Source organism: Blastomyces dermatitidis (assembly GCF_000003525.1).
Source record: "Blastomyces dermatitidis ER-3 genomic scaffold supercont1.2, whole genome shotgun sequence".
Taxonomy (NCBI): domain Eukaryota; kingdom Fungi; phylum Ascomycota; class Eurotiomycetes; order Onygenales; family Ajellomycetaceae; genus Blastomyces; species Blastomyces dermatitidis.
The window spans coordinates 963,011-974,056 of record NW_025544775.1 but is presented as its reverse complement, the minus strand read 5'-3'; the positions used below and the strand labels follow the sequence as shown (position 1 = coordinate 974,056).

The 11,046-nt window shown below is 48.7% G+C and overlaps 2 protein-coding genes across 2 annotated transcripts; one reads left to right on the top strand and one right to left on the bottom strand.

Annotated features, from left to right (window-relative positions):
* Positions 1-1,480: 1,480 nt before the first annotated feature.
* Positions 1,481-3,063, top strand: BDCG_01476 (uncharacterized protein). The gene is made up of 3 exons (XM_045416987.1): positions 1,481-2,277; positions 2,358-2,409; positions 2,481-3,063. The coding sequence occupies exons 1-3, from the start codon at positions 1,813-1,815 to the stop codon at positions 2,591-2,593; spliced, it is 630 nt and encodes a 209-aa protein (XP_045273923.1). The 5' UTR covers positions 1,481-1,812; the 3' UTR covers positions 2,594-3,063.
* Positions 3,064-3,364: 301 nt separating this feature from the next.
* Positions 3,365-9,631, bottom strand: BDCG_01475 (PHD finger and BAH domain-containing protein). The gene is made up of 3 exons (XM_045416986.1): positions 8,162-9,631; positions 7,559-8,042; positions 3,365-7,456 (listed from the first exon to the last, which is right to left on the bottom strand). Exons 1-3 carry the CDS (start codon positions 8,682-8,684, stop codon positions 3,427-3,429), a joined length of 5,037 nt encoding a protein of 1,678 aa, XP_045273922.1. The 5' UTR covers positions 8,685-9,631; the 3' UTR covers positions 3,365-3,426.
* Between the last annotated feature and the right edge of the window lie 1,415 nt (positions 9,632-11,046).

Sequence of the window (11,046 nt, the reverse complement as noted above, 5' to 3'; positions counted from 1 at the left end):
ATAGAATAACTAGATACTGGCTTCTTATTAAAGAAGTCAATGATTCATTTTTTCTTCTACTGAAATATATACAAAGAGTTACTGCATGTCTTATACAATCTTCTTAATATACTAAGTACCATATCTGTGATATTCTTGCAATAACCCTGTAGCCTACAAGCTCGCTATTCAAGCAAGATAGTCAAGCCCACTCATACAGCTTCCCAAACAACTACCCCTATGTGACGCCGCCGACTAGCCACTGCTTCGGTTCCGCCACGTTACACCCAGCGGGATTCACGCCAAGAAATGTATGGGACCAGACCAAATGAGACCAAATGTGAAATTCATGGTCCCGGCGGCCAGTCTAGATATAAGTATACTTTAATAATTCACTAGATATTCTTGACTCTATGAGAGTCATTAATGAAATTTACATATGTGTAAAAAAGTACAGCTGCATCAACTCATTTATTTCAATTACGTGCAACTTACATGAAGATTATGAAGCTCATACAGAAGCTATCATGAGTGTCTCGACTCATAGTTACGAGCTGCCACCAAGTCTCTTACCACCTAGGCCGAAAAGACTTATATAACAACGACTGGCCTGGTTCCTTGCCAATTCTTATAGCGGTGACTCGCCTGCACCTGACACTGGGGACTAGGTACCGTTACAATGAGAGCCTCAGCAAATTTTAAAAAGTGGGCTTTATACGAGCTAGTTACTCCGGATGAACCAAGATAAAATCTGTCTAATGATAGATAGGTTTTGATGACAATCATTCTAAGGAATGTATGAGACCCAAGATCAAATGAGACGAAACATGAAAATACCTGGTTTCAGCAGCCAAGTCTACTAAGTTACTCAAAGAAAGTTACTCCAAGATCGAGTATAGAGCAAATTCATTCTCATGTTACTAATAAACAGGAATTGTTTCTTTTCTGACAATGCATAGAATAAATTAAGAATGTTCCCAAGTTAATTTGGCTTATTAACTGTAGGCTACTGGGGCAAAAGAGCTCGATCACCACCAGCGCACTGCTGGTAGAAGGGCCAATCAACTGCGGGACCCCCAACACCCCCCCTCAGACCAGCTACCACAGAGTACAGTACTTCCTCTCAGTGGCTCTCTTCAGTGATCTCCCCACAATGGCTTCTTTTTAATAATGGACTCAGTCAGTCCTAGGGCTCACAGGACTTCTAGGGCACACTTCTGGGATGTCTCTTGACACTGTTAAAATGTCCAGGGTATTTGTTAGGAATTTTTAAGTCCATTCTGGGATCAAACTCATGCATGTTGATCACAGCGGGGCTCATGCTTAACGGTCTCATAACCTGTAGGCTACTGGGGCAAAAGAGCTCGATCACCACCAGCGCACTGCTGGTAGAAGGGCCGACCAACCGCGGGACCCTTAACACCAACAACCTATTTGATACAAGACTGACTAATCATCGTTTTAGTGTTAACTTAACTACAGCGTAGGTAAAAGTAACACCGCAATATTTTCCCAGCAGCAACTGAGCTTGCTGAGACAGCCTGAGTGAGATAGGCCTTGCACGGGAACAATGCCATACCATGCATGCCATGAGGAGTATATCGGGGTATATCGACATTCCCCAAGGAACTAACCCCCTCTCCATCCCGCGCAAGAATTATTGGGTATAGATGTAGAAACATATAAAAGACAAAACCATCCCCTGTCTCCTCGCTCTCCCCCCTTTTTTTCCTTCCCCCTATTCCTCCATAGTAGACAGTAGTAGTAAATCACCCCACCACCACCACCACCACCAACAACAACAACAACAACAACAATAAGAAAAAAGTCAAGATGGTCCCTCACACTGTCTTCCTCCTTCTCGCAGCCCTCACAGCCCTCACCACATCCTCCACCATCCCCCTCCACACACGCGATCCCCCCAACATCCCCAGCCCACCTGAAGCCAGCCGCCTCCTCGACTTAATGGTCGTCTCCCCGCAGGGGCCCCAGACTGGCTACAGCCGCACTAAATTTCCGCACTGGATCACCATCAGTGGCCCCTGCAACACCCGCGAGACGGTGCTAAAGCGCGACGGCATGAACGTAACAGTCGGCAAGAACTGCTCCCCAAAATCGGGGTCGTGGTACAGTCCCTATGACGGCGCGACGTTGACGAGCCCCAGCGATGTGGACATCGACCATTTGGTGGCGCTAAGTGATGCGTGGAAGAGCGGGGCGTCGGGGTGGACGAGGGAGCGGAGGCGGGACTTTGCGAATGATATGATGAATCCGCAGTTGATTTCTGTTAAGGACAAGGTTGGTTTTTTTTTTTTTTTTTTTTTTTTTTTTTGAGGGGGGGGGAATTATTGGCCCTTCTAACCCTGCAAAACCAACAGGTCAACAAAGAAAAGGGCGACAAAGGACCAGATAAATGGAAACCCCCTCTTAGTAAGTTTCCTTTCACTCACACCGCGAGCCCTCCCCTCCTCCTCCTTTTAACCATGCTAACCCAACCCCAGCGACCTACTACTGCACATACGCCTGCATGTGGGTCCAAGTCAAATCCGCCTACAATTTGACAATCACCGATCCTGAAAAGCAAGCGTTGATGGATATGCTGAGGACTTGCTGAGGGGGACATATATATATATTAAACAGGGGACCGAGGGGGTCGAGTGATTTAGTTCTCTGTATATCGTAAAATGTTCACGGAGAAGGAGATGAGAAGAAGGGGGGGTTGCTTGCTTGGTTTATATAGCATAAAGCTTATTTTTTCTCAAGCTTTAATTATTTATTTTCCCTGACTTCTATTCCGTTATTAGCACTAACACACCCAGAGGTAATACAGAACAGAAGGAAGAAATGTGAAAAAAGAGAGCAGAAGAGCAAAAGTGGATTAAGTATCAACCATCCATCGTCCTGGCCACCAAACCCACCACAAGCAGAAAAGAGGAGGGAAGAGAAGAAAAGAAAAGAGAAGAAGAGAAAAGCAGGAAATCATCTCTTTCCAAATACTTACTACTCATAATGATAACAAATCTATGATATCCATCCCCCCATTATATCCAGCTAGACCAAGATAACACCTTAAAACAGAAAAAGGAAAAAAGAAGGGAAAAAATAAAATTGCCTGTCCTCCTCCTTAGAGAAGGGAAGGAAGGTTAACGTAATGAGAAGATTATTTTGCTGTCCACATTACAAGTGTGGCTCGCTCAGACATAAGTATAAGCCACTAGAAAGAAGAGAGTTGATTATTCCTAAAAACCCAAAGTAGAGGAAGGAAAGAAAAAAAAAAAAAAAAAAGGAGGGGGGGGGGGGGGGGGGGGTGCAAATTAATGCCCTAGGCGAAGTTAACCACCCTTCAAATAAAAGGAAATAAAATTTAGGGGGGATTAATAGGGAAATTTTTACCCCAAAAGCATTTTCCATACCAGAGACCACACGAACGGAGTCTGATTACATTTATTATGATAGTAGGTTCTTCAGCGACGGGCTCGCGCTAGCCCCAGATCCAGCTCCGCTCGTTGGTACATTCGTGTTATGAAAACGTCCGGAACTACTAGGCCTCGCAGATCCATTGGCCGATGGTGAAATGTTTTCATCTCCAGCTGCAGGGGTGGCCGGGCGCGGTGAGTCAAGGCTATGGCGCGTCGATGAGGGCGACTGATGGCCTGGTGCAATGGGCCGGTCGACTGAGAACATGCGAGAATTTGGCGGGAGGGTGTTTAATGTATGTGGCGGAGAGAAATGAGGGGCTGGTGAGGTGGTGTTGTTAGGGGCGGCTGCGTTGTACGGCCGATTTGAAGGGGGCGGGGGAGTTGGCTGGTGGGGTTGTGGAGGGCCATGCACATTTGGTGGCGGTAAGGGGACCGGGCCATATGGACTCTGGTGAGCGGAGTATGAATGCGGAGGTGGAGGTGGAACGCCGTTTCCATAGTGCTGTTGCGGAGGAGGGGCGTGCGGATGACCTTGGTGGTGGGGTGGGAGCGAAGGGTGGTAGCCGTTCAAATGTTGCGGAGGTTGGGGGGGAGGGCCGGCATGGAAATTTCGTGGTCCAAGTGGTTGAAGGCCGCTGGGTGGAGGACCACCGGGCGGCATGCCATTGCGCATGAGCTGTGGCCCATAATCTCCTGGCCGTTGTTCGTACTCCGGACGCCAATCTGGAGTGCCGTGGCTGTGCATCTGTACGATTGGAGGCATAGGTAGAGTTGGGGGGTGCGGTGTCGGGTGGGCGTGTGGTGATGGCGAATACTGGTGGTGAGGGAACTCAGAAATACGGGCAGCAGGTAGGCTCGGATCCCGCTTAGCGCTGTATGGGGAAGGACGAACTTCTGACTCCACCGGTGATATCGATTGCTTCCTAACGTGGCATTTATGGCATTCGTGTAGTGCTCTAGGTCTTGGGAAACTTCGTGGAGCGTCTTGGGTAGATGGAATTTGGCGGTCTGCGTCCACCATAAGGACATCCCCATTGATCATAGGAATGGGCGGCAACTTTTCCACATGACCAGATGGTGCTTGAAAAGGCGAGCTGGCGGTTGGGGTTGCGTGGGAATACGCCGAACCAGGACCATCCTTCGGGGCAACACCGTTCATCATAAGGCGATTTTCACCCCTAGCCGCGGAGAATTCCAAAGACGACTCGACCGTCCACCACTTCGGGCTGAACGTTGAATTGCAATTGAAACACTTTTTGTTGTGGTCGGAGTTTACAGCATCGCCATTGACCAGACCAGTGGAGCTGCTTCCATGGATGGGTTCTGTTGACAGCCTTGAAGCGACATGGCTGTTATCCTTGCTGTTGTGGTGTGGGGTAGTTCCATTGACGGAAACTCGTCGGTTAGGCGGGTGGAAACCATTCTGAATCGACACTCCAACGGATTGTTGGACATGCGCAGCTTTCCGGACAGTACCCGTGAGTGTGAGGTCGGCTTGCTTGGAAGTCCGGCAATAGAGTTGTAGCGCATTCAACCCCTCAACCTCACTAGGCTCGCTCATTTCATGGACAATAGTGGAAATCGGATGCTGAGGACACCAAATAGCAGGCGTAGCCGCACCCACCTCGTCGCCCAATTTCATCGTGTTGACAGTATCCCTTCGGGTGCTCTTGACTGGGGTAATGTCGAAACCGAAAGTGTAACCCGCTTGACGAGCACATCCCACATGAAACCGTGCATTGCAAGTCGTGTTATGGCAGGAAACGCAGGCGCCGTGTCGCGTCTTGCAGATTTTGCAATTATCTTGGAACCTTTCAGCAGGGATCAGCCCAAACCCTTCAGCAGGTTCCAGCTCCTTTGCATTTCCAAATTTGATTTCAGGCACCCAGACTGCACAGGTAACATGAACCCAATTGTTACCCGCAGTTCTTTTGAGCGGCTCGCGCGGACCCGTTGGTTTTCCAGCCTCCTTTTGCCGTATTTTATAGAGCTTGCTAGCCTCGGCAACCATTTCTTTCTCCAGACGCTCCTTTTCACGCTCCCGGTCTGTTTTCTTCTTGTGCGAAACCTTGGGCGGCTCCATCAACTCATGCTCAGTATACGTAACTGGGCATAAAACGCATTCATACGACGTTGAAATCGCGGGGTTCCTGTCATTCGAGCACATATCGCAGAACCATTTTGACGAGTTCCATGAAGGGCTTACACCATAGCAGGCTCGATGAACAGTCAAACGGCAGTCGCGACAGGACAGATGCTGATCGCCCATGGGATCCATTTTGTCGCATACTGCACATGGAAGAGTTTTCACCCTAGGTGGCTCTGGGGCAATTGGAGGGGGCTCAGCGGGCTTATCAACCACCTTCTTTCTCGGAGCAGGAGCGGGTTCGGCTGGGGTACTAGTTCCAGGAGCGGAACCATTCTGATCCGATGACTTGACCTTCTTCTTTGGTGGTTCCGACGGAGGGGGTGGTGCAACCACTTCGGCTGTGAGGGAAATTCCTAACGAGGTGGCTATTGTTGCAGTAGTGCTATTGATTTTGACATCAGTCTCAGACGAGGTGAGAAGCTGAATGAGTAGCTCCTCCTCATAGCGCCGGCGCCATGACTTGTTTCCCCCTTGACCAATCTTCTTCACAACTTCGTCAGCATCTTCCCACTGGATACCATACTTTCTCCAGAGAGTAGCACATCGTTGACAAATCGCAACAGTGAGACTTTGAACTGCTTTGTCTCGTTTCGGGTCTGTTGAAACGGCAGTACCAGGAGGAGTTCCAGGAGCCCGCCTCCATTGTCTTGACGACCTCGTCGAACAGAATTTGCATGTAAAACCCCTTTTTTTGTCCTTTGCCTTGTCATTATCAAATGCCGAATCGTCATAATCATCTGCGACGTCGTCAACCAGTTTTACCGCACTATCCGCTTGTTTCGCTGCTTTCCTCCCCCTTCGCCCGTCGAAATTGCCCCAAATTTGACGACCTTTCGGAGTCTTTTTCCACATGTAGTAATATCGAACAATGTGACGATGTGGGACAGTCCCGACATGTTTTGTCACATTCCGGAGCTCGGACCCGTATAAAGCTACCCCGCTTTCAAACGCCTTAACCTCTTCTGGGCGGAGATGTGGCTCCTTGAGATCTGCATACTTGTTGACTTGTTTTAGTCTTGTCAGTGCAGCTTGCACATTAAAATTCTCTGCGTAAAGAAGCTCGAGTGCCTTGTCCAGGAAATTTGTAGAATATCTCTCAACTTTGAGAGAAGGGGCGATCTCTTTGGCTTTGGCCATATACTCGTCGATGAATTTCTCGCGATCTGCATCACTTATGGAAGACCCTGGAGCGTCATCTTCACCGCGAGAGGGAAGTTGCGAAGCGTCAGGCATCTTAACAAGCAGCTCTGCGGTGCGGATCTGTTTGCCGTTCACAGTAACTGGCGCGTCTTCTCCGCGAGGAATATAGCCCACAGGTTCATCTTGGACCCACTTCGGTCGCTTAGCTCGTTCAGCTTTCTCAGCTTCCATCGCAGCAACAGCTTCCCTGGAAAGCTTAAGATCCTTCTTATTGGCAGACTTGACGTTCCTCTTTTTCGGTTCGGGAGCTTTGACATATTGAACTGGGTGGCCATACCATGGGATAACGTTCGCTTGGTGGCGGGGCCCTATTCGAGAGCTTGCTCGGGGATATATCCTGTCGTCATAGTCCAAAGCGTCTTCCACTCGACAATGTATTCCCAAATACCTAAAAGGCCATAGCTTTGCCTGGGCAATCTGCTCACTGGTGGCAGGTCGAACTACATCCGGGAGAGCAGGTGTGCTTCGTTGCGTGGCTTCCGCTAGAGCGGTGGGATCTTCTTCTTCCTCCTCACAGGGCTCTACTTCAGTCTCGGCCGACACTTCTCCAATAATGGGGGTGTTCCTTGCCTCCAGCTTTCGTTCTTGGGCGCGACTGCATGCGGCGCAAGCCCAAGCGAACCCGCGCGCTGGTTTCTTTTGCAGCACAGGCCGAACACAGTACATGTGATATGTACTATGACAAACAGCACAATCCACAGAATCCGTACTAGTAATCGTATTAGTGAGCCGGCCAAAGTAGGATAATAATAAAACAAAAATAATAATAATAATAATAATAATAAGTGAGAAGGGATTTCTGGCTACATACTTTGCGGCATACAAACTACACTTTTTGCAGGTTTTAACTGCACTGGTCAAATCCTTTCTCCGGCCTACCTCAACCAACACGTACTTCCACCGCTCATCCAAAACTTTCTTGACATGTTGTGGTACATTTATGACCTTACTCGTTGGGATAACGTCATAATATCGCTGGATGTAGCGATCATACATCTTCTCAAACCAAAAGCAATCCTTGGATTTTCTGTAGTCATCCATATTTGTGATTTCTGACTGGTGTTTGATATGGCATTTACCGCGAAGTGATGACAATGGACATGTATCGGAGTGCATTGAAGCAAAGACGACGCGCGGATCGGAAACGTTGCGATGGATGTCGCGAGGGCGATAGTACCAATTGACCCTTATGCTCTCGATGGGTCCGTCAGGGTTATCTTTGGACGGCAGGAATTCCATAATGCGAGCAAGGTAGTAGGGTTCGCCGGGAGGCTCGCAGACCAGATACACATGGTCTAGCACGGAGGGATTAGAGAAGACCAAGTTAGATAGTCACGGCAAATAAGTGGGGAAAAGAAATTTACTATAATTCGCATATTAAGGATGTAAGGCGTCATATCGCAAGCTTACTTACCATTTAGACTAAGAATAGTGCCATCGTCTGCTTTCAGCTTTCCCTGATGTAAATATGCCTTACAATTATTGAAGGTCAACATGTTCTGCCCATGCGCTTTCTGGTATTCGGGCGATATGTTTGCGGGCGCGATGAATTTCTTGGTGGATGAGAGGGAGATGGTGTTTGGCGTGGAGGAAGCAGGAGTAGATTGGTGCGAGCCCGGCTGTTTTCGTTTCTTTGACGCTGTGGAACTATTGCTACTGAGATTGGCAGAAAATGACGACGTTCCGGGGATAGGTTCTTTCGTTTGCGGAGCAGAACTCGAGCTATTATTCGTAGTCGCCTGTCTTCGCGTGCTTATCCCCGGTCGCCTTGTCATTGTCTGTGCTTGGGGAAGTGGCGCCGTGGTTTGCGTTGGAGGCTCTCTTGGAACCGCCAGACCGCGACATTGAAGCAACAAGTTCGTAATCAGCATCAATGTCGCGATCCTCCGCATAGTTCGGTCGAGCGCCACCAACTCGATTTCTAGAACGAGTACCATAGGGAACGGCGCCAGTCGCTGAGGGAGTGGTGATGTTCTGGGGTACCGTGTCTGAGGTTGGAGAGGACGCAGAAGATGTAGTGGCCGTCATTGGCTGGGACTGCAGACCATTTACGACCGGGTTAGATTTGGGAGCTGTCGAGTCAACGATCCCGTTTCGCGAAGAAGCATTTTCGGTAGACAACTGGTCGGAGGCCTTGGTGGAGGGGGAACGGTTCCTGTCCGGAGTCGCAGCGGCCGACTGCGACGAGGACATTGTGAAAAATCAGGCGCAACCTGGCGAAAAACGCTTGGCGTAGTGATACATCCACAGCAATTTTGGGGGGGGGGGGGGACTGTTGGGTAGAGTGGAGGTTAGTTAAGGTTAAGATTGGCGGGTGTGAGTATTAGTGGCGGAAACGATGATGGAATGGATGGTGATGGTGGTGTGGTGCGTGTTGTAGTGTAGTGTGGTGTGTGGTGTTTAATAAGAGTGGTGATAAGAATAGTGATTGGAGTTCACCCAGCAAGAGAACGAACACACACAAAAAAAAAGAAAAAAGAAAAGGTTCTGAAGTGGACGTGGGAATGTATCCATGGATATGACGGCCGCACGGCAAAAGTAGAGCTGCGACAAACAGACTTTGGCGGCAATGGCAGTGGCTATTTCATGGATGGGAGGATGGAGAGGAGGAGGATGCAGGGCGGAGAACACCAGGAACACCAGGAACACACAGGAGCATACAAAGAAGCAGCACAGGAGCAGCTATGAAACAGGCTCGGGGATCAGGGTCAGGATGATGAAGAGGGGAGGGGAGGGGAAGGGAAGGGAAGGGGGGGGTTATGGTGTCCAAAAGAAACAAAAGAAAAAAGAAAAAAAGGAAAAAAAAAAAGAAATGAAACCGAAAGAGAGGGCAAATGAGAACGGGAACGGGACCTAGGCTAGGTAGATAGATGCAGGAAAGATTTCGGGCTTCCCGCCTGGGGGGGGGGGGGGGGGAGGTGTTTATATGGGGGGTGAAAACGAGAAGCCTGAACTAAACTACTACTAGTCGGAAGGGAGGGACAAGAGTCTGCACAGCTGGTCTATCAAAAATCTCACCACACAGCAAGCAGCAGACAGGGCAAAAAGGGTAGGGGAAGTTGCACAGGGGGAGCACGGAGGCATGTGGGGGAAACGGATGATATTGGCAGTTGAGTTGGGCGAAAAAGCGACCACAAACCCAACGGAATATTGGGGGAGTGAAGAGAGAGTAAGTAAATCAAGGACGAAGGAAGGGCGACAGAAGAGATAATAGATGAGGAAGATGAAGGGAAAAAGCAGGGAAAAAGCAGGAAGAGACGCGCAGGAAAATACAGTACCTATGAGATGAGTATGGATTGGGGTTCGTATGTAGGAGTGGAGGAGTGGGAAGAACAGCCAGGGTGAGGAATCAAAAAGCAGGGGACCCAGACCGGCGATATGAGCTGATATGGCTGATATCAAAGAAGTTGTGGCGAGGGTTGTGGCAGCGGTGCCGGTGAAGGGGGGAGAGGGGGAGGAGGAGGAGTGAGAGTGAGTGAGTGAGAGATATTAGAGGGGAGGGTGAAGTGTGGAAGATATAGGCCCAGATGGAGCCAGATGGGAGAATGGGAAGAAGATTGAGAAATGGAGATACGTAGATAACTATGGGGCCGAGTGAGGAAATTAGTGGGAGGGAGAGAAATTGGGGGAGAGAGAGAAAGGAAGAAGAAGAAGAAGAAGAAATAGTAGTAGCAGAAGAAAAGGAAGACGGGTAAAGTCAGAAAGTCAGAAAGTAAAAAAAGTAAGAAAGTAAGAAGAGAGCAGAAGCAGACAAGAAGCAGGGAAAAGTGCTAAAAGTCGAGGAGGCCCTCACCCACTACTTATTACTCTGTCTGTCTGTCTGTCTGTCTGTCTGTCTGTCTGTCTGTCTGTCGCAGCCGCCCTGGACGAGGAGCAGCTGGGTCTGGTGTCTTCTTTGATACACAGTAAACGATGAATGATGATACTGATATGGATAACTAATTGATAACATGGGAAGGTTTGGCCTTGACGCCCTACAAGGAAACAGAGGAAACAGATTGGGAGGAGCTGTGTTATTATTATTCCATCATTGCCTTGATCATTATTATTCCTCCTAGAACCCAACGAACTCGCGCGAGGGAAATAAAATAATAGTTAACAATAATAATGTTAAATAATAATATAATAATAATAATAATCTCTAAAAATACCAGGGCGCGTAGGCGGATTCTGCTCATCACTGACTAGAACTGATCACTGACTGGCGGGTGTGGATCATCATCATATCATCATATCATGGCGCAGAAGTTCCAAACCCCACCACTTCTGTTTTTTTTTAAGGTTGTGCGTGCGATATAA